Here is a 24,595-nt window from a genome sequence, read left to right as displayed (position 1 = left end):
AACATAATGGCTCCTATAAGTAGAGAGGACAATAAACTAAGAAAATCCTCCTTCCAGAACCTTGAAAAGTGACTTGTGAAATTCACTGTCAATTCTAGATTTACAATAACTAGTAATATATTCTGTGTGAAGCTTGATTCAATTCCTAAAAAAAGCTCTAACAACTAAACAAATAAAGCATGAAAGAAGCCAGAAAAAGAGCAAAAACAAATTTTAATAAAACCTGAAAAAGCATAAGTAACTAGTAAAAAGCATAAGACAACAGAATTATTTCTCTCTCATGGATGTGATGCTACTATGGATCAAATTATGTCTCTGAAACCTTAAACCCACAGAACAGCTTTACAGTCTTTAAGGCTGATGCCATTATCACCCTATAACACCCATCCACAGTACAATTTAAATTACACTACTAAGTCCTACACACACTATTTGCATTGATGATCATTGAATGCCTTATTTCTAAGATAATTAAGTGAGATATAGCAAATAAACAATATTTCTAATTCCATTCAACCTTTCTGCAAAGTTCACTTAATATAGTTTGGGAATAAATACCCTAAATCTTTATTTTACTATCTTCTAAACAATTTAACCTGACTTGGCTAGTATACACAAACGTTGTAGACTGACTTTTCCTCCAACTAAACAAATCTGAAATTGTTTTATAGCTTACCTTTGTGAACTATAAATATGAAGTTCTATTTCTATAAGGTACCAAGTAAAATGCATAAAACAAATACTAAAAGATTCTTCTAGAATACTTTGGTGTATGTTGAAAGAAAAAGCTGAAGGAATGACAAAGAATAACGAGGAAGGGAAAGAATGTTCAAAATAGGAATAGAGAAATTCTTTTTTTTTACATGATGATATTGATACTTACAAACTAAAAGCTGCTTATCTTTCAAATAAACAAATTATTAATCCTAATATTAACACAATATTGACTCCAGAAATGGACAGAAATGAGAAACTCATGAGCTGTATAAAACCGTATCATTGCCTTTAAAAGGGATGCTTAGGTTTCCATGTGGCAGCAATTATTCTACTTCTATTCATGTAATATTTAGTGAGCACTCATAATGTAGCACATATAAAAGATTCTGAGTTTATGTTCCAGTTCTAATTACTTGCAGGTGTGACAAGAAACCCCTGTTCCTCTCCAGACACATAAATGTAATGACTTTATAATCAACTTGTTTCATGCAATTATGTGAACACAAAAAGGAGGAAAGGGAAGTGAAGGGAAGGAGGCAATGAAAGCAAGGCCTGGCAAAAGTGTGATCCATGGGCAAAAGATAAGAACTGCATAAAATAAGAGAGAGAGGAGGACAAATATTACTGGCAGAAACTCAGTCACCTCAGCCAAATAAAAAGTTTAAATTAGACTTCCTTTCAATTTACACTTCCATATTAACAAGAGGCAAGTTTCCCACCTCCAAGTGAATTATGGGTTTAAATGTGACATATAACCATAGAATGGCCAATAACAAGAGCCAATCAATGCTAAATGGAAGCTTATGGCAATATATAAATATTAATTTGGCTTTAAAGTTAATGCAAGCCTCTTGAGCTGTATACAATATAAATAAAAGGCCTACTATGTAAATTATAGGACACTGCTATATATCAATTTTTCAAAAAGAAAAAAGAAAAAAAAGGTTTGAAAATAGTCTTGTCATATCATGCCCTACAGTTTAGAAAGGTAAGCATGCATTATTTGTTCCTTGGGTAAAATGTCAGTCTCAAACTACAGTGACAAGCCATCCTGCTGCCATTTCTAGGGATAATTTTATGGAAATTGTTTAGTAGAATATAATAATTAGAAAAATTTTTGAAACTTTTACCATGATGGAAAATAACTATAATAGTAGTTCTTCCAAATATTCATTTCAAATGGACATGAAACAGACTTTGAAATTACTTCTGTACTGAAAAACCAGCTCAGCAGTAGAGTTGTATTTGTGTGAAATTTGATTTTCAAATTTTAGTGCAACTACTACAAAGTTTCCAAAATAAATACTAATCTGTAAAGGAATGAAGAAACAATAATATTTAGTGATTATAGTGCAAAATCTCAAATAATACTACAAATATTAATTACATATGTTCCAGGATTCTTTTGATTGTCATTAGGTATTAATATTGTTTTGAATTTAGTTCAATTTTCTTCCTTTGATTTAATTTTGGCACAATGCAAAACCAATCTGGTTAGTCAGGCATACAGCTAATGAAATGGTATGACTGGAACTTAGACTTTATAATAGTGTAAATATCACAGGCATCTTTGCTTTTTCCTTATAAGGATTTGGAAATTCACCCTTGGTAAACTTACGTACACATATACTTAAAGTATTACAGTAGTTAGTCTATGCTATGCCATGCTCCTTCACCTCCATTTCATTAAATTACTAAATAATATCATCGATTAACTGCACAAAGGATGGGAATACTGAATATTTGAATATATAATCCAATACAGTGGAAAGTCCAGCTAAGGTCAAGATTTTATTGTTTTTGGCCAAAGATAATTGCGAAACTCATTAGAAAGAGGTGGCACAATATGATCTTTGAAGTGAGTTACTAAAATCAAATTAGGAAAAGCTAGTTTCTAAGTACAAAAGTAGAAAACATTCCAGGTTGAATTTATAAAATGCATCATTAGTCAATACATTATTACTAAATTATGTACCTATCCATAAAGCTGCTTACTGGTTTTCATATTGTTCTAGATTTTACTGTCTACTACAGTAGTCAATAGCCATATGTGGTTATAGATTTTAAAATTACTAAAAATTCTGTAAAATTAAAAATTGAGTTCTTCAGATTCAACAGCCACATGTGGCTAGTGCTTACTGTTTTGGATAGCACCAAATAGAACATCTCCATTATTACAGAAAGTTCTACTGAGTAGCACTATTCTACATAAAATAACAGGTAAAATAAGCCCTAAGAAATAACTGGTATAAGTCTAACTATACTGGATAAAATTAAAAGTGGGACATATCTATTTATGATAAAAATTCTATGCAAAGTAGGAACAGAAAGGAACATCCTCCAACTGATAAGGGTATCTACAATCATACTTAATGGTGAAAGACTACCTGCTTTCCCCCTAAAATCAGGAACTAGGCAGGAATGTCCAGTCTCATCACTTCAATTCACCATTGCACTAGCAGTTCAATAATGGAAGAGAAAAAACTATAAGCCAGGAAAAATTAGAAAGAAAAAAGTGAACCTGTCTTTACTTATAGAGAACATGATCATCTATGCAGAGAATCCCAAAGAATCTAAAAATAATGCTATTAGATCTGGTTAGTGAATTTAGCAAGGTCAAATTACAAAACAAAAAAAAAGTTTCTATTTACTACCAACGAACAACTGGAAATTGAAAATTTAAAACATACAATTTAAAATAGCACCAAAAAAACGTGAAATCCTTAGGGAAAAAATTCACAACAGACGTGCAAAACCTATACACTAGAAATTACAAAATACTGCTGTGAGAAATTATAGAAGACTTAAATAAATGGAAAATTATACCATATTCCTGGATTATAAGGTTCTATGTTGTTAAGATGTTAATTTTCTCCCAAATTATCTACAAATTCAATGTAATCCCAAAAAATTCCTTGTCATTTTTTTTGTGGAAATTGAAAAGCTAATTCTAAAATTATACACTATTGGTAGAAACACAAAATGGGACAGCCACCTTCAAAATGATTTGGCAGCTTCTTAAAAAGTTAAACCTATATTTACCATATGATCCAACAATCCCATTAACTAGATATTTACCCAAGCAAATAAAAACTGATGTTCATGCTCCAGAAAGAAAGTTTATAGCAGCTTTATTTATAATAGCCATAATCTGAAACACCTCAAATGTGCATCAATTGATGAATTGACAAACATATCATGGTATATATCCATACACTGAAATACTGCTTGGTAATAAAAAGGACTAAATTACTGATACATGAAATGACATGTATAAATCAAAAAAGCATTAGGTCTAAGAAAAATAAGACATAAACAAAAGGCTACATGCTTATTATTTAATCTAGATGAAATTCCAAAAGAGGCAACAGTAGAGTGGATAGAGAGATTCGTGGTTTCCAGGTGTTGAGGGAGGGGCAGGGGATAGACTGCAATGAGACATGAGGAAATTTAGGAGGTGACAGAAATGTTCTACATTTTTATTGTGCTATTAGTTATACAAATGTATACATTTGTCAAAACTCACTGGACTATACAGTTAAAAAAGAAAATTTTTATTTTATATGAATTATACCATAAGACACCTGACTTCAAAAAAGTAATAATGGCTAATCTTCTATTTTTGGGGCTTTGTAAGTATAGATCTGTTACACCAAAGAAATATGCTGTGGAAACAGGAAGGCAACCAGTATAACTTATGCCAATTACATACTTCTCTGGACTTTGGCTTTTTCTGCTGTAAACGGGGGTTTATAACCGTTTCCCAAATCTGTTCCCAGGAAATTTTCAGAATGTTACAGGCATTTTGGGAAAAGGGTCTCCACTATCAAATTATTTAGGAAATGCTCCCCATAAGGTGATTCACAATGCATTTAGCATATGGAAGACTCTGAGCAGCCCTACATACATTCATTTTTTTCTATACTTTTTGTAAAATCAGTATTTCCCACATTTACTTGACCAAGGAACACTTCTATTAAAAATGGTGTTACTAAAGCTCTAAGATTGGTTGATTAAACTTTCAAGATTACCTTAAGTTTTTATTTACATTGAGAAACTATGAAAATAATTGATTTTATTTTTTTTAATTTATTTTTGAGAAACAGAGCGAGCAGGGGAGGGGCAGAGAGAGAGGGAGAGAGAATCCAAAGCAGGCTCCACACTGCTAGTGTGGAGCCTGACGCGGGACTCAAACCCATTAACTATGAGATCATAACCTGAGCCAAAATCAACAGTCGGATGCTTAATTGACTTGAGCCATCTAGGAACCCCTGCATAGCTGCTTTAAAATCAGTTTTAGGGGTGCCTGGGTGGCTCAGTCAGTTAACTGTCTGACTTCGGCTCAGGTCATGATCTTGCAGTTTGTGAGTTTGGGCCCCATGTTGGGCCTTGTGCTTACAGCTCAGAGCCTGAATCCCACTTCAGATTCTGTGTCTCCCTCTCTATTCCTCCCCCACTCTCACTCTGTCTCACTGTCTCTCTCTCAAAAATAAATAAAGAATAAAAATAAAATTTATAAAGTAGCTATGCAGAACGATATCCCAGAATGAGAAAACTCTCAAATCAGAAATTTTAAAAGACATCTTATTCATATTGCTTAATTTTCTAGTCCCGTCCTCTAAGTTTTTACTAGGTTCTGAATTCTAAATATCCTAAACTTAAATATTTTTACTGGTATATACTACATGAAATGCATTATGGTTGAATTATCTCTATTGTAATAGCTTCTCTTCAAATAACAGTAGATTTAAGAATGTGAAAGCATCAATGCCAGGAACACTAAAATTTATAAGCAATAACAGTAACACAGTGATCTAAGTCAGAATAAGAATAACAAAGTGATCTAAGTCAGAATGCAAAGTGTTCACTATCTAAAACCAGAAGAAATTTGAATGTATATAGTTAAAAATAATTTTTAAAAAGGGAAGGGAAGAAAACACTAAAGAAAAGATGGAAAACCTAATACTCTAAATGCTGTTCTTCAGCATTTTACATGTGACCACTGAAGGAAGTACAGAACATTACAAATAATGTTGATAGCGTGGTAAAAAATACTGTATCTTTGAGTGCCAGGGTGGCTCAGTCAGTTAAGCATCCACCTTCAGCTCAGGTCGTGATCTGGTGGTTCATGAGTTTGAGTCCCACATCAGGCTCTGCACTGACAGTGCGGAGCCTGCTTGGGATTCTCTCTCTCTCTGCCCCTGTCCTGTTCATGCTCTCTCTCTCTCAAAATAAATAAACTTAATATATACATGTTGTATCTTTTGAACATAAATAAATACATGAATAATAAAAGCTATTTTAATTCAAGTCAATAAATGAATTATGAATAAAGCTTTAAGGGAAAAGTGAACACTGGAAAATTATAAACAATCCATTCCTGAAAATGAAAAAAAATGTTAAAAATGCCATGTTCAATTAGACCCAACTCAGTAGTCTTTTCACCCAAGAACATCCAGGCTATGGAAAAATATTGCTAGTAATGTACACCAAAGTATCCGATTTACTTTAATAACCCTTATGAATCTTTATCAATAACTTGCCTAAGTAAATTTTAAAATTATTTCTAGCCTAAATTTGTTTAATCTCTTGGGGTAAGTAACTTCTATAAGCTTATTATATAAAATAGCATGCATTTTTAAGTTTTTATTTTTCAATTTGAATTTAAGGAATTTTGTCTAGGCACTAGGCACTATATAAAATAATGTTTTAGAAGTGTGAGAAAATAGGGAAACAGAGTGGCAATTACTCATCTAGCTGTATGGTTTTGTTCATTCTTTTTAAGAGTTAACTTTTAGTACAAATGGTTTTGTAGCTAGATCTCCTTGGAAACCACTACTAGTATTTCTTCATAATGGGTCTGGCCAGAAATGTCTCAGTAATAATCTGAATGGAACATGTGAATTTCAGTAAACTAAAAGTGGGAAGGGTGATTTTTTTGTTTTAATAAAGATAAAAAGTTAATAATTTGTTTTAATAAAGACAAAATTTATCACATCATAATATGTTTAGTAAATAGATATAAGCAGAATGTATTATGTTTTGTTCGGAAAGCTATCTTTACATAGTTCCATATAAAACCTTTAAGTTCAGCACATAGATATATAAATAAACATCCATACGGTTAAAAAAACCTATACTATATAAAACAGGAAATGCTTCTGCTAAGAAGAAAGGAGGAAAGGAGGAAGGGAGGAGGGAAGAAGGGAGGAAGTAAGGAAGGACAGACGAAAACAAAACAAAATCTCAAAACCATAATTATATTTGATTTAAGTAAAAATGCTTTAAAAAAGTTGGACCAACCATGAAACTCCTCAAGAATGTAAGCAGTTCGTTCACACTTCAAATTTAATTTTGGCAGTATAATGAGTTCAGGAAAAAACAAATCAAGAATATGTTTATAGCTCACATGGACATTACTCACCCACATTTGGAGGTTTCACATAATTTACAGGTAGTTCTGGAGGTCTGCCTCTATGTAGAGCTGCAAAAGCAGACCCATTCCATAGTGTACTCTTACAGTCTATACAAAAAGATTCAAACGTTAGTCAAGAAATAGAACAGTGTTTTTTTTAATTGTACCTCAGAGGTAAATGTCTGTTTTCAATTTCATTTGTTGGAATATATTTTTAACTATTAACACCACAATAAAGATAACATGCATATTTTTAATAAACATGTTATAAACTGTATTATCACTAAGGGGCGCCTGGGTGACTCAGTCGGTTGAGCTTCCGACTTCGGCTCAGGTCATGATCTCATGGTCTGTGAGTTCAAGCCCTGCATCAGGCTCTGTGCTGACAGCTCAGAGCCTGGAGCCTGCTTCAGAGTCTGTGTCTCCCTCTCTCTCTGACCCTCCCCCATTCATGCTCTGTCTCAAAAATAAATGAACATTAAAAGATAAATTTTAAACTATATTATCACTGGGAAACACCAACACTTTAATATATACCAGGGTATTTTACTTCTGCACTGATCTAGAACTAAAACTTTTATTACGCATGTATTTGAATCTTATGCAAATATGTCATGGATTAATAACGTTTTAAGTTTTTCTTGATCTTTAGGTTTATACATTTCTACTCATATAAAACTATATAAGCAAGGTTATGACTACAGCACAAGTATTCCAGGTAGAATTCAGAAAAATTTATACTTGGTGCATACTCACATTATGGGGTACCTGCCAATTGTGCCATAACAGGTAACAATATTGCATATCAGATGACAACAGACTATGAATAGCTGTGTTTTTTGTATTTGATGTTTATGTCAAAAAACTCAAGCAAATATGAAATATTCTGAATAATTCAATTGTGATACAAAAACATTCTACTATTCTCTTGAAAGCTTCCAAATCAACTGATTTGAAGAATTTCCTTAAATTACAAAATGAGATGTTTAAAACTGGTATTTTTGAAACTATTTACCTTTGTGAATTAGAATTTGAAAACATTATGCTAATAAAACAAAACAGAAGTAACCTGGTTGCTAGACCTGAAGTATTTATTATACTAACAGACATCCTTAATGCCTAATTTCACATTTTTATGTCCACAAAATACTACTCTACATGTTTTAGGGAAAATCTTTCAAAGACTGCAAAACAGGGGAGTAGAAACACTATTATTGAACAGTTACATATTTTTTAATATTTTAATTATAAAAATTTTAATATATCATATGTGAATTTTTACATATCATCTCTCATTTACCTGTTATAAAATATACAATGTGATTAGGATGATATAAAGACTTATAATACTTAAAAATATTAAAACGTAATGAATTAAGCATTAATACTGTACTAATCAGAGCAGTGATCTTTTAACATCTCTACTCCACAGGATTACAAAAAGATTCTATATTGTTGTTTATTTCTACTGTATTCACTGTTTTACAGCAGAGGGCTTCTTTTAGGCCTCTAAATATTTACCTGTAAACTAAGAAAATAAAAATAAGATTGTCAAAATAAGAAAAACTAGAAGAAAATTAGTATTTAGAAAAGCATGGGAACATTTACTTAACATAAAAATATGCTGTTCTCCACTCCTTCCTCTAAAAATTGTGAAAATCTTACCTTTGGCATCCCGTAACAGAGACTGCCGACCAACACCCAGTAATGTCTGTACCCCAGGAACACTCTGAGGGATCTCCTTATCTAGTAAGGGGCCAATCCGCTCACAAATTTTAAGGAGGTAGTCTGGAGGAATGTGTGCATTGGCTGCCACCTAAAAAGCATAAATAAAACAGGAAAACCAATTTGGTTTAAAAATATAACTAGTCCATTAACAAACTATTTCATCATGGAACAAAGTGCAATTTTTAAATAAAGAATAAGGAAAATAATATTTTAACTATTTAATACTTCAGTCAAATTAAAGAAAGAGCTACAAAAATTAAGCACATCTAAATGATAACATTTTGGGGCACCTGGGTGGCTCAGTTGGTTAAGCGACCGACTTCGGCTCAGGTCATGATCTGGCAGTTTGTGCGTTCAAGCCCCGTGTTGGGCTCTGCTGACAGCTCAGAGCCTGGAGCCTACTTCAGATTCTATGTCTCCCCCTCTCTCTACCCCTCCCCTGCTCATGCTCTGTGTCTCTCTGTCTTTCAATAATAAATAAATGTTAAAAAAAATTTTAAATGGTAACATTTAAATGATATGGCACTCAAACTTACTTTTACATGCCTTGATTAAATCATTTGCTTAGCTGTTAATCTTATGAAATAAGTGTTGCAAAACAGCAAAAGTGAGCATGCCTAAAATTAAAGTACAAAGACAATGGGTAAACTCTACTTGTACTTGATTTATTCACTAGTGATGAACTGATCAAAAATCAAAGGACCTAGATTCTATATAAATGATAAGAAGGCAAAGTTATTACTTGCACCAAACTCTCACCCAAATCCCAAATCTGCTTAATAAAGCAGAACTGGTTTTCCTAAAAAATAGTTAACTGGTTTCTAAAACAGTATCCAATTAATGATTTTATAAATACTATGCTCTAAACAACTAAGCTATATATACTTAAAATTCATTGCAACATTAACTCATTTTTAAAACACACAAGCAAATTTCTGAAGATGGTTAACATAGGTAGACAGGAGTGAGAAAATGAAACAACAAAACTTCATTTTTTTAATCTAAGCTAAAGTTCAAGTCCATGATGTGTTTCATATACCTAATTATTTAAAGGAGCAAACAGAGGGGCGCCTGGGTGGCTCAGTCGGTTAAGCGTCCAACTCTTGGTTTCAGCTCAAGTCATGATCTCATGGTTTAATGGATTCAGGCCCTGCATCGGGCTCAATGTTGACAGTGGGGAGCATGCTTGGGATTCTCTCTCTCTCTGCCCCTCCCCCACTTGTGCTATCTCTGTCTCTCTCAAAATAAATAAATAAACTTTAAAAACATAAAAAAATAAAGGAGCAAACAGAAAACTAGACTATTAAAAATATTCAGATAAAAAGAACATCTACATTCTCATCTTGACATAAAGGGTGAGGGAGAGAATGAACAATAAATGCAAATACACACACACACACACACACACATACACATATATATATTTGTATCATCAGTATATTACCACCAGGTCAAGAACAATACAACATGAGAGAAAAATTTTGTAAATCATCCCTAATGACCATGAAAGAAGAAATTATGTATGTTCTAGATAAATATTTGTTTAATGAATCAATGAACGTACAAAAACCAAAGTCTATCTGTAAGCAATATCACATGAACTCAGAGGAAAAATGTTAGATTCTCCTATCAAGGTACCGTTTTGTTTTCTTATAAAACATAGGTCGAAGAACTACAATCCAACATGTGTTCAGAATTCTGGGAAGAAGTAATTCTATTTTGATTTTTAAAAATTATTTCCTGCCAATTATCTTTTTTAAATCCCAGCAAAAATTAATTTTAATCTGTCAAAATAACTGAGGCCTGGGAACTGTCAAGCTACTCAGAAAGAATGACAACTTAGCCTGATTATGTTATATGTACATCTACAAGGTTTAGCTTCTGGATTGGGAAAAAGGATCAAGCAAATTCTTTTAAGTTATTTCTCACATTTCTAGTTTTGTTTTTGAGGCAAATTCCTACATAGAACCATCTCTCAGTAAAATATACAGGTAATATTAAAGTCAAAGCAGCTGATGATTCAATTCAATCTAAATATCTGTTATCCACAGACACTGATATCCTAAAATCCTAGTTTGTAATTCATTCTCTCCACATTAGAACATTTCCTAAATATGCCTAAAGGCAAATAAGAGTTAGTACCCCAGAAAATACATATCTCAAAGCAAAATACTGCATATGAACATCTGTAATAGTTTATGCATTTTTTCCCACCAACACTGTCTCAGATACACTCGGCTTGCATTATCAGCCATTACTTTTGCATCAAGTACACACTACACAAAGGCTTTACACAGGATGGTAGTTTATGTCTTTACTGGCACTTTTTTTTGGTATCAATTTTCTTTTTTTTTATCCCATTACCATCTTAAGAGCTAATCCCTTCCTAGAATTGCAATATAATCCAGAAAATAGGAGCTCTCTAATATGATTTTTTTTTAATTTTTTTAACATTTATTCATTTTTGAGAGACAGAGAGAGACAGAGCATAGCCAGGGAAGGGGCAGAGAGAGGGAGACAAAATCTGAAACAGGCTCCAGGCTCTGAGCTGTCAGCACAGAGCCCAACGCAGGGCTCCAACTCACAAGATCCTGACCTGAGCCAAAGTCAGATGCTCAACTGACTGAGCCACCCAGGTGTCCCTCTAATATGAATTTTTAGAATTATCCTCTTATAGAAAATCTGTCGAGGGCACCTGGGTAGCTCAGTCAGTTAGTGTCTGACTCTTGGTTCTGGCTCAGGTCATGAGTTCGAGCCCAACATCAGGCTTCGCACTGACAGCGAGGAGCCTGCTTGGGATTCTCTCTCTCCTTCTCTCTCTTACCCCACCCCTGCTCACTCTCTCTCTCTCTAAATAAATAAATAAACTTAAAAAAATTCTGTCAGAATTATATCTTAAACTGACATCTTAAGTTGCCTGGCTACTTCATTTTATAGAAACAAATGATTTTGAGCCATTTATGTAAATTTTTTCTATCAATTCCTCAGTAATAATTTTAAAATACGGAATCATTAATTAATCAACCAAAACAAGGCCTTTCTACATCCAAATTCTCCCACTTGAAGATTTTTTTAAATTATAAATTATTAAATAAATTTCACAAGTTTGAATTCCACCCTATACAATTACAAATTGCTTAATTTCTAAGTGGTCCCATTCAAAGAGTCCATTCCCCTAAAATCAATAAAAATTTGAATATGAAACAATGGTAGAGAAATATAGATTCTATCAACACAACACCAATAACAATACATTTGAATTTGAACATGCTAGCGTCTCCTTTAAATAACATTAACAGGCTTTCAAACTCTATCAGCTCAGTTCTTGCAATAATAATTTCTTCTAAATCAAATTTCAAGACTTATAACTGGTAGTCGACATTTATTTCAATCCATCTGCTTTGATTAAAGTTGGAATTTTTTAAAGGTGATCTTTTTTGGCATATAAACTCATCTACTCTCAATAATTACTCTTCTAAGTTTTAAAAAATTCTATATTAGAATTATGTATGAATATAATAATAATATAATGCAATATAAAAAAGTATGTATTAAAATATTCTATGAAATTTGTAACATAATATAAGCCCCTCTTTTCAATTAAAGCTCAAATACTCTAATTTCAGTTATTTAACCACATTTTTCTCTCTGGAATATAATGGCCAACAAGTAACACAACAAGTACTTTGATATTTGCAGAAGAAAAGCATTCTCTAAAAACAAATTTCAAAAGTATATTATAAACTTCTATATTATTATGTAAAACAGCTCCAAGGAATTAAATTATAGAATGTTTGAATTATAAGTATCCTTGTGCATAATTAACCTAACTTCACATCTTATAGTAGGAAAGACAGATCCAGAGAAGTGAAGTCTAGTGGTCACAATGAACGTACAGAAATCTATGTTTCCCTGTCCACTGCTCTATTACTGTCTTATTAAAGCAGTTGGAAAATTATTAAGATAACTAACACAAAGACTGCAAAAAAAATAAAACTATAAATTCAAATAAACTGAAAGAAATTAAATGAAGCCTTCTTGATAGGAAGACTGGCTTGATAGGAAGATAGGATATATACCAAATCTAACAACTGAATCACCGCACTTCAGAATTATTATGACAAGTGAGAAGACCAGGGAGTTCACAGACATGATCCTACTCATCATAGTTAGTTAAAAGGTATACAGCTGGGAATTGAATAAAATGCAAAAGGTACCTAATTTCAAGGTACAAGGCCCATACCAACAAGCACTACATTTGAAATACTAATTTTCATATAGCAATGATAACATTTTTACCTTGGCTTTTAGAAAATATAGGATAAGTAACTCCAAAAAAACAAATAAAAGAGATAACTGTTTCTGCGTTTTGTTTTCTAAGATCATGATTGCACAGGTAAAATGAAGAATCAAACTGGGACCATATGTTGAAAAAGTGAAATATGACATTTTATCCGAGATTTTAATTTTTTTTGGTGTGGGGGGAGGGGAGAAGCACATGCAAAAAATTAGTCACATGATCTTTTTTATATTTAGAGACAGAAAACAGGATAGATTTTGAAAAATACAGCAAGCCTTTAAATACATCAAATAGTACTTTGAAAACTGGAAGACTAGATTATTCAGGCTCTAAATTTACTAGCTGTTACTGCTTCTGGCAGTGTGATACAGTAGAAAGGACTTAGATTTTAATTTTTTACCATCCTCAGTTCCTACTTATGTGACCTGCAGAGTTACTCAGTCTGAGAGCCTGAGCTTCTGCATTTGTAAAACAGGAGTAATGATAACTATCTCATATGACTTGTAAAACAAAAACAAAATCATTCACTCATGCATTCATTCATTCAGGCATTTAAAATACAGAGATGAGATGGGAAGATTAAACTCCTGCCCTAAGGGAACCCATAGTCCCAGAAGGGGAAACAAACTAGTAAATAAATCAAAGCTACAAATGCCTAGAGGTTAGTACAGAGGGCTAATTAGAAGCAAAGAAATACAGTACCTACATCAGCCTAGGAGTAGGGGTTTTTGTCCAATTGCACACTTGAAGCCTAAGTGAAAATTCACAAGATAGACAAAGGGAAAGGAAGGCATTCCAGGCAAAGAGAAAGGTACCCCTACCCAGTAAATGTACTCTGCACAATGACTAACATAATACCCCTCAGTGTTTAAGATTCTCCTCCATGATGTTAAGTTAAAAAAAAATAATAATAAATAACTCGCAGAGGGGCGCCTGGGTGGCTCAGTGGGTTGAGTGTCCATCTGACTCCTGATTTCAGCTCAGGTCATAATCCCAGAGTCATGGGATCAAGTCCTGCATCGGGCTTAAGATTCATTCTCATATTCTCTCTCTCTCTCTCTCTCTCTCTCTCTCTCTCTCTCTCTCTCCCTCCCTCCCTCCCCCTCCCTCCCTTCCTCCCTCTGTTCCTCTCCCCCACTCACACACTCTCTCCAAAACTAAAAACTAAAAATAAATAAATAAAGGGAACTCAGAAAAACCTCACAGAGTATCATCGATTTTGAAGAGAAAAAAATACATGTATAAAAAAAGAAAACACAAAAAGTAAGTTTATTTTCTTTTTGATATTGAAATTTATATTTCAGTAAAATATAAATGTCTGCAATAATCCAATATTATATCTTAAAGTGCTGAGTTTTAACATTTGCTGAATTTGAAGGAGGAAAGGGAAAAAACTGGGCACAAAAGTAAATAAAACAAGTAGGCTTTTCTACTGTAGTAATACCACTGGTTTGTACAATGAGCTACAAAGTGTTAAGGCTTCCTATCACTTTCTTTTCAAAACGTAAATCATTGTTCACAGCATTTTTTTTCTATTAGTTTTAAGATTTCCTCAGGAATGAAAGTCAAGAGCAACCCACCTAGGCTTATGTATACTCTGGGTTTCAGTACCTCAAGAAGGCAAGTACTGAAAGTACTATTACCTTGAGGACAGATAATGTCAAGACATGGACAAGGAGCCCACCCACATTCTAGAAGCTCATCCTTAAAGAAATGTCCAATAAAAGAACTCAGTACCATCTAGCATATTAAATAAGCCTAAGAAACATGTATCATGAAATGCTTCTAACAAAAGTTAAGAAAATCACACAAATAATAACTGAGGGTCAGATTATTATAAACTACCATGGTACATGAGAAAACATCTTCAACAAGGTAATTTAAAAAACAAGAAATTACTTATCAATAATGCATAGAAAATAAGTTCGGGATAAGAAAAGATCAAGCAGAAGGGTTGAGGATCCCTACAACAAGACATCAGAAAGACATACCTCCCACTTCAAACAACAGCGAATACTACACCAGCATTGTACTAAATTGCCTTTCTCTAATTAATAATAATGCAAACAACACTAAACATCTTTTGACATAACAATAATTTCTTGTTTTGAGTTAACACAGATGCACTTTAAAACACTCATTTCAGGTTCAATTCTAACACTCCCTTTTTAAATACTTTTTTTCCAATGGTACTGTTTTATACCTCCTCACCTTATAAAAATATTATAAAAATTAGGTGGTGATTATTAGCTAGCTAAGAAAATATAAATTGTGGGGTCATAGTTCTTTAGATGTCCATTTTCCATTCAACCTCTATGTCCTATTTTTAAATTTTTGTTAACGTTTATTCATTTTCTTGAGAGAGAGAGAGAGAGAGAGACAGAGCATGAATGGGGGAGGGGCAGAGAGAGGAGACACAGAATCTGAAGCAGGCTCCAGGCTGTGAGCTGTCAGCACAGAGCCTGATGCGGGGCTTGAACCCACAAACTGTAAGATCATGAGATGAGATGAAGTTGGCCGCTTAACAGACCTACCTACCCAGGTACCCCTATGTCCTAGTTTTAAAATGCAGTAACCAATTAATTTGCAATGCATTTTTAATTAACAAAATGCTTTCTTTCATATTTAACTCATTTGGTTCAAGAACAACCTTGTAAAATAGACAGAGGGTTTTATTTTATAAATGAGGAAACTGAATCCCTGAGAGGTTAAGTAACTTAACTTGCCCACAGTCACTCAGCAAGTAAAGGCTATCTCTCAGACTAAATCTTATGATCTTTTCTACATACTGCTCACAAAATCTTATATGAGAAATATCAAACAAGGACATCCCCAAAATTTAACACAAACACTAAACTGCCTTGAAATTACTTATTTGCTCTCTACCAAAAAAAAAAAAAAAAAGACCTGTTTATTAATCAATCAGTAATCAACATCAGTAAACCAAGAACAAAAACACAAACTAAACTAATATTCAAATTGACAAAGGTGCTTTCAGGACAAAATTTTATACGGGACATTCACCCAACCCAAATTATTACTCCCTAACAGCAGCTCTCTTCAGTTTCTTAATGCCATCTCATTTGTATTGAGTTATCAGTTTTCCTAAGACTAATGATAAATCTCCAAAAGGATTTTAATCATTGAAAATACGTTCTCAGACCAAAGTGTGAAAAAAGACAATGCTCAATCCAGACAAATAGTTAAAGCCAACATATTATAGAAAGCAAAAGAGTACATGTAGCTCAAGCAAATCAAAAGTGAGGAAAACTAGTTTCCAGCATCGATTGCTCTCTACCATAAGAACTATCAGGTAGCATTATATCCCATTGGGGTTGAGCAGCACATGCCTTTTGGTTTCCCAAAATGCATTCTGTTCTTCCTAACTATGGTTGTGTATCCATGTAGCAGTTAATAAATCACACACACTTAAATTACTTCCACACTTAGAGAAGCAATAACTATGCCGCCAGCACTCAGAAATCATTCTACTATTTAATAAACAAATTAAGCTATTATTAGTAATTAGAGAACAAGAACCAGGTAAGGTTAAGAAAAAAATATAGGCATGTCTGGAATTCAAATACAGTGTTTTAAAGTACTTTGTGAGGATCAAATGAGATAATGCGAAAATATTTTTAAACTTGCACAAGTTATATGCAGATTCAAGTTCTTACAATAACATATCATAATAGATGCTTATATATTTTTTCAAGATAGTAATGAACATACAATCTTGATAAACCTTCTTTTAATAGCATAAAATTGCTTCAAGTCTTTTGAATATAAAATGAAGGTAATACAATCTATGTCACTCCAAATGAAAGCACTAATTAAGGCTTTCAATTCTAGAGATGAAAAATTATATATATATATTTTACATTACATACCACACCTAAAGGTAATTATGCCTTTGGTTCAGTCTTATGATACAAGTCCCCTTAACATGATTAAAAAATATTAAAACATGCCTTTAAAAAAGTTTCCCAGTCACAATTTCAATATATAAAATTTGTATGTTAACAAAAACTATTCATTTAAACACACAACACATACACATACCCCTCATTACTATGTTTGCAGTCCCCAATAAAGCTCCAAGGAGGAAGCAATAAAATAGCCAACAATTCAACAGGGTCACCAAAAATGAACAGACATCTGTAATTATTTAAATTATCTACCATAAGATAAATTGTAAGAAGCAAATCTAATTCTATTATGTTGTAAACAAGAGTCAAGCAGAAATGAAAAATGTCCAGATCAAACTTCGAAAACACTCACCATGACTTCAAATTTCTCCCTGTATCATTACTTAAAATTCTGAAAGTTAATTTAGAATGTCTTATTTTGAATGCCATATTCAAAAACCTTATAGTTCAACATAAACTGGCAAACGCTTCATATACAGGCCCATTTTTTAAAAGGCACTTCAGATCTGGATATGTCAATACTTGTCTGCCAGTAGCTTTAATAAAATAGCACCTTGTGTTCCAAATTATAAGTAAAACACTAAATCAGATTTAAGAAAGAAAAAAGAAGATTTCTAGATATACAATACTAACAGTAATAATGAGGAGTTGAAGAAATCCAACTTATTATGCTAATATTCTTCTGGATAAATCAAGGTAAGCAGCATAGACAATTTAAGTAAAAGTATATATACAGACAGAAAGGCAATATTTTTGTTTCATATTGCATGGCTATGTGATCTTATTTCAGTATTTTGATACCCTTGTTTATAATTCTTTACCTCTGCATCATGCATTTGTATTCTTTCCTTTTTATACCCTCGTACATCTTCAGTTTGAAGTACTCCTATATAATTTAACATATCAGATTATACTACTTATAAAGACTGTAAGTACATATAAGGTTATACTTCTTAATACTTTACCCTAAACTTCAACCTGAAACATATAGCTAAATCAAAGATGACACTGTATAAATCCATTGTTCTAACAGCATTTTAAAAAATACCTACCCTAAGAAAAAAATCCATCTCTCCCACAATGAAGCCACACAAAATCAAAAATAAAATGTGAAATAATTTTAATCAACTATAAAACTGATGCATCTAGCAATCAATCTATCACAGAACATTCAGTTATCAGCCACTCCATTTCTTTTCCTTCTGTTCAAATTCTCACTCAGCCCTACCCCATCTTCCCTTACAAAGAAATCTATAGGTAGAAACAGATCTTTGACTTAAAATGGGACCATATCATCAAAATATAATATTCCTAGAAACACTGGATCCCAGAAAAATAAAAACTTCAGTGTACAAGATGAAAAATTAAAAATAAAAAAGATACACTGTCTAAACTATAGACAATGTTCAAACAATAGATGAAATTCTGTATGTATAAAAATAAAAATGTGTAAGGAAATATGAAAAACCAAACAATATATTTATAAGATAAAAATGAAAATCAGGTATATGTAGGGATATACACAAATGGATTAACAACTATAAAACTGGTTAAAATTTAAGCCTCACTAATGAAAAAAAGAGAACGAATTAAATCAACTAGGGGCTATTTTCACCCCATTAAAGCCACCTAAAGATTCAAAAAATATTTAAAAACTCACTCTAAGTACCTAGATGGTGACATCATGAATTAGTATTATCTTCTGGAGACCAATTTTACAATACATCACAAAAGCTATAAAACTGAAGAGGGGCGCCTGGGTGGCGCAGTCGGTTAAGCGTCCGACTTCAGCCAGGTCACGATCTCGCGGTCTGTGAGTTTGAGCCCCGCGTCAGGCTCCGGGCTGACGGCTCGGAGCCTGGAGCCTGTTTCCGATTCTGTGTCTCCCTCTCTCTCTGCCCCTCCCCCGTTCATGCTCTGTCTCTCTCTGTCCCAAAAATAAATAAAAAACGTTGAAAAAAAAATTTAAAAAAAAAAAATAAAAAAAAAAACTGAAGAGACCCTTTGACCTGATAGCTCCACTTTGGAAAAATAGCCCAGGAAAATAAATCCAAAAAAAGGAAGGAAGAAACAAGACTACTTAACTATGCAAAGACATTAGTGAAAACCTAGAAGGAACCCAAATGTTCAACTGAATGTTGAGTTCAAATCATAGCAAACTTAATCTTTTCTTAACATTAAAATGACAATAACTATTCAAATATAGTTATATACAAAAAATGTTAAGAAAATATAAAGCATAAAATGGACATTGACTACAGTTATGTAAAAATATGCCTCTATAATATAAGGAAATGAAGTCTAGTAAACTGAATTTTGTTTTTGTTTTTTGTTTTTATGTTTGTGTGTGGTTAGTACTGTTTTTAATTATTTTGATGTTCATTTGCTTTTTATTACTGTCAAGTAATTTTTAAAAAGCTTTTTCTTTTTTTAAAAAAGCTTTTTCTTTTAAGTCTCCTTTTGCTATTTACTTAAAATGGTCTGCTTACACATAAATGTAAATGAAAACATCTTCAATACACCTCAGTATAAAACTATCTTCCAAACCACATTAGTCATAAAGTGTTTAAATATATATTGGTAGGCACCGTTTTGCCTCTTTTTTTGGCAGGACTGCAGTCCAACAAAAAGTCTGACTACAAATTAAATACACTGATAAATACAAATTAAATACAGTGTTTACAAAATAATTTTTATCCATCTGAAAATTTTTTACCATTAACAGTACAGATATTGGAATTTATCCATATCACAACTATTAGAGCATTTTATGATTTGCAAAAAATAAAATAGTCAGCAAACTAAAATTATTACTTAGTAATAACTATTAACATGACCTCATTATTGTAATTCAATATAAAAGAATTATCAAACAAACACTAAATCAGTTTAAATATTGTTATTAAATCATTTTATTTATATTTAGAGTCTACCATACCCCTTTAACTTACTTTAACATTGATCTTCCTCCATTTGGATCTTATTTGAAGGAAAGATAGCTGAATTTAGATTTTAGTAACATCACCCCTTTCTCTTTTCATTTCCTTCCAATTCACTGTACCAGTGGCTAACACGAGAGGACATCTTCCCCAAACTAAAAAAAGATCACCTTTTTGTATCAATGCTGAACAGAAGGTGCATGTTGACTATGGATTATATATTTAGGAGAAACAACACAGTCAATTCAATGCCTTTGGTCCTTTACTAAAGTATATTTTAAAATATAATCATTGTTATCTCCTTCTAAATCCCAGATCCTGTTTCATAAATTCTCAAAAAGGTCATAATCCATAGTTGTTGTTTAATGAAAATGTATCTGCAGAAATGCGACCTAATAATGATTTAATGAGCAATTTTCTAAAATATGATATACACAATTATGCTTTTTCATTCGGTAGTTGATTACCTAAAACCGGCAAATTTTGGAATTCGTTTGATGCTTCCCATTATTTTTAATTGTGCCGTTTTGCCCAATTCAGGGTCGGTTAACTCCCCTCCCTGAGCTCCCTCCACCGTACCCCCCTCCCCCCCCCCAAAAAAAAGACTAAGCCTGGCCTTAGTTCCCGTATTTCAAGCCAGGACCAACCAGAAACCAGTTTTCTTCCACTAATCCGGAACTCTGGGCTGTTACCAACGCTGTCATTGGCCAACGTCAGTCCTTGGTACGTGCCCCAAGATAACCCCCTGGTTTCTCTCCCTTATTCCCCCTACAATGGGCCTTTCTCGATGTTTGTAACATATTCGTAATCCACAAAACGGCATCCCTGATAACTCACATTCTTCAAAGTTTTCGAGTGGAAATAAGCGAGGCCAAGGGAAGGGCAAGGTACCCTTTCTCTGACTGGCAGGGAGCGGGGAAGGGGCAGTCGTTCTTTGGCCCAGCTAGGAGCTCTAAAGCTGGGGAGGCGGAGGGGTCGGGAGCGGGTTGGAGGAACAAGGTGGGGACGAGTGGAGAAAGAGTTGGGTTAAGTTGAAATGAAAACTTTACTCACCAGATCCTCGAAGCTTCTTCGGTGCTCTTTTCCCTCCCAGTCTAAGCGGCGCGGAATCAACTGGGGGCGGGAGAAAAGAAAAGGTGGGGGGTGGGCAAACCATACAGGCCAAGCCTCAGCTCCCACTGAAGTCGACCCAACCTGCGTCCTGGTCCCCGACCCTCTGGCGTCCGTATTTCTCGAGTCACATAGCTGTTGCCTCAAAGCTAGTCCAGTGTAGGAAGCAGGAGGCCCAGAGGGAGGAAATCCTGAAAAACCGCCTCCCACGGGCATAAAGAGGGGGCGAGTTAAGACCCCAGCGATATCCGCCCCTTTTGAGGGAAGAAGCCGGTTCACTCCAGTGACAACAGTTCTGAGTGTCCAGATCCAAGCTTCCCTCCCAGCCCCAGTCCTCCGCCCCTGACTTGCCCTCCCCTTCCTCCAGTCTAACCCCAGCCCTCCCCACGTCTTCCCGAAGGGGCTCCGTACCTGATGCTCCTCGAGCTCCTGCACTAGCACCTGAGCAAAAGGGAAAAACGAATATGAGGAGCAGCTCAGACCATTAACCCATTCCTCCCTCCCCACTTCGAACCCAGCCGCTGACGGCAGGACTAGTCAAGGCCGGCCTCACCCTCACTCTCAGGGAAACCGCACGCCCCGATGCCTCAATTTCCCCATTGGGACCGTTCCCCACGACTCCCAGATCTCCTTCTCCCTCTCACCTGGGCGGATTTGTTGCAGGGTCCGGACTGCAAGAATCTAGCGATCAGGTAATACAGCTCTGCGGAAGAGGGGAATAGAGGTTGAGTGGGAGGTAAAGAAAAACAGAAGCTTTTTCAAAAGAAACTGACAGCCGTTGCGCTAAGCTCCCATCTCCTTAGCCCCCAGACACAGTTACCCACCGGCTTCTATCTGGGTAGGTGCCGCCGCCATCCTTTTCCCTAAGGGGTTTGGGGGCTCCACTCCGGAGGAGCTAGCGGGGGCGGGTGGGGGCGCTGCCTCTATTGTGGTGAAGCCCCCATGCCCAGGAGTCCCGCCGCTTCCGCCCCACTCCTCGTCCTAGTTTCGGTCTCTCTCGGATTCATCGCATCACGTTTCGACCCATAGATATTCTAGCCCAAGAGCAGAGGAGGCGGAGGAGGAAGGCGAGAGAGAGCGAGAGCGAGCGAGAGCGAGCAAGAGAGCGAGCACGAGAGTGAGAGTGAGCGCGAGCGCGAGCACGAGCGCGAGCAAGTGAGCCTGAGAGAAGAAAGGGGAGGAGCCAAAGTGGCGGAGGGGCGGACGGGGGTAAAGGGGGTGGAGAGAGCAGAGGGTAAAACCTGTGAGACGGAACTGCAGCGTTCGTCGTTTGCCGCTAGGAGCACTAAAGCAACCAAGTGTCCTCCGCTCTCCCAGACCGCCGGCAGTTGCCTAGCTACCGCTCCCGGAAACAGGGGGAGGTGCAAACTGACGGCCGACGCTCTGGCAGACGCCGTAAAACTCCATGGTGGCGTTCTCCTAAGAGAGGTCTATAGACAGTTTGCCTTCCTGTGAGGGCGGTAGGACTCTCCCATTCAGGACCATTCCCTCTGGCGTTGTGAAGAATGTGTGAGGCGCTGACTTGATTCAACTGCTTTCTTCTTTTTCGTCCCGTCACCAAAGAGGCTTTGGGGTTATTTTGCCTTTTCCTCCACCGAAAAGAGGCCAGTCACTGAAGGATCCTGTGACGGACGGAAGAAAAAGAGCCCCTATAGCGACGTCACTCGTTTCTCTTTAAAATGGTTTTTGTACCAGATTTAAATGTTGTACTTACCAGTCCAGGGGGCAAGGTTCATATTGTTATAAAGACCAGTTCTAAAAACCGATACTGTGGGAGGAATTTGCCATCAGATATGAGGCCTTTTATTTTTTCCCCTTCTGTGAGTTTAACACATGCCATGTCTGTCTCATTCGTGTAGGATATTTTTTTTAAATTTATATTTATTTAGTTTTGAAAGAGAGCAAGCATGAGTGGGGGAGGGACACAGAGAGAGAGGGAGACACAGAATCCAAAGCAGGCTCCAGGCTCCAAGCTGTCAACACAGAGCCCCATGGGAGGGCGGTGTTGGGGGGGGGGTCTCGAACTCACCACTATGAGATCATGACCTGAGCTGAAGTAGGATGCCCAACAGACTGAGCCACCCAGGCGTCCCTTGTAGGATAATTTTCAATTGTATTTTCAACTACTGCCAAAGTATTTTACATTGACCATGGATTTTTATGTATTACATATCTGTATGCAAGGGTAGTTTTGTGTAGTATTACATATCTGTATGCAAGGTTTGGAACAACCTTTTTGAATACATATAATCTTAAAATTTTAGTACAGTACCAACTTGCAGTATTTGGTTACTAAAGTCTTAAGTGATTAAAAGATTTGTAGAGTTATTGGTACATATGTAATGAACTGAGTCTCCTTCCCTACTGTTTCTTAATATTTTGTTCCCACTTCAAGCCTTAACCCAAAAAAGTAATTAATAGAAGCGGAACCCAGTGAGACCAGAGATTATGTTTAAGCTGCATGTACCATTTACATTCATTAAAATATTCAAATTTGAAAGTTTTACCTTTTTAAGTTTAGGGATGGATTCTTAGGAATTTGGTTTCCTCACTCAGAGTTTAGACATTTATCACAGTTAACCCAGAATTGCATTATACTGACATAATCTCAGCCTGGGTTGTTTAGCTCTCACTCTGACCATTTTTTCCCCTTAGAGAGAAATAACCACGCAAGGTAATTGTGATACAATAGTTATATCTTTGGTGGTTATGCTGTACTACTTGAAAAAATGCCATTAACCAAAAGAAAAAAAATTTAGATATTGAAAAGACAGATAAGTCCTAGACAACCCATTGCAAGTAGTTTAGCAAAACACAAGATTGAATATATTTTACAAGCCAAGTACAATATATATAAAAGTTAACATTTATCAAGCCACTACCATGTACTAAGCATCTTACATACTTCACCTCATTTAATCTATAATTACCCTAGGAGGTAGGTTCCATTGTTATACTCATTTTACAGATAACAAAAATGACTATAGGATTTTGGAAAACTTACTTAAATTCTGTGAACCTTATTCCTCATCTATAAAATGTGAGGTAATAGTACTTGCTGTGCCCACTTCACAGGAATTGCTTGCTGTAAAAGTAATATGAATATATTTGTGTCATATTTCAAACTTTATAGGACATTGTTTTTCCAGTGATCACCTCAGGATCAGTCTGGGTGCAATCAGGAGGGAAAAGGCACATAGTAATTTGAATAGGGAAAGTTTAAGATACAGAATTATTAACGACAACAAGAGACTGGAGTAATGAGATATTACCTAGTAAGGAGTAAAGAGAATTCTAACAAATACAGGAATAGCAGATACATAATAGCAGATAAAATAGCCACTACCCCTAGAGCTGAGATATAGTAACCTCAACCCATACTCCCGATTTAGGGCTAAGATCCAGATTTGGTTGGAGAGAATAAAGCCAGCCAAGGTTCATTAAATGGCAAGAAATA

At 35.0% G+C, this 24,595-nt stretch overlaps 1 protein-coding gene across 5 annotated transcripts in view; it reads right to left on the bottom strand.

Moving 5' to 3' along the window:
- The window catches only part of BRWD3 (bromodomain and WD repeat domain containing 3), a 241,550-nt gene extending 219,236 nt beyond the window's left edge, over positions 1-22,314 (bottom strand). For all 5 annotated transcript variants that reach the window (XM_081793975.1, XM_081793970.1, XM_081793972.1 and 2 more), the window contains exons 1-6: positions 21,963-22,314; positions 21,783-21,841; positions 21,550-21,579; positions 21,082-21,141; positions 8,798-8,948; positions 7,142-7,240 (exon numbers count right to left, since the gene is read on the bottom strand). In XM_081793975.1, the coding sequence (XP_081650101.1) occupies positions 7,142-7,240; positions 8,798-8,948; positions 21,082-21,141; positions 21,550-21,579; positions 21,783-21,841; positions 21,963-21,993 (430 nt within the window). In that variant the 5' untranslated portion in view covers positions 21,994-22,314. The remainder of the gene's footprint in view (positions 1-7,141; positions 7,241-8,797; positions 8,949-21,081; positions 21,142-21,549; positions 21,580-21,782; positions 21,842-21,962) is intronic.
- Positions 22,315-24,595: the final 2,281 nt, after the last annotated feature.

Source organism: Panthera onca, chromosome X (assembly GCF_046562875.1).
Source record: "Panthera onca isolate mPanOnc1 chromosome X, mPanOnc1 haplotype 2, whole genome shotgun sequence".
NCBI lineage: Eukaryota > Metazoa > Chordata > Mammalia > Carnivora > Felidae > Panthera > Panthera onca.
Note: the sequence above shows the minus strand (reverse complement) of the source record. Positions and strands in the feature narration are given on the sequence as shown.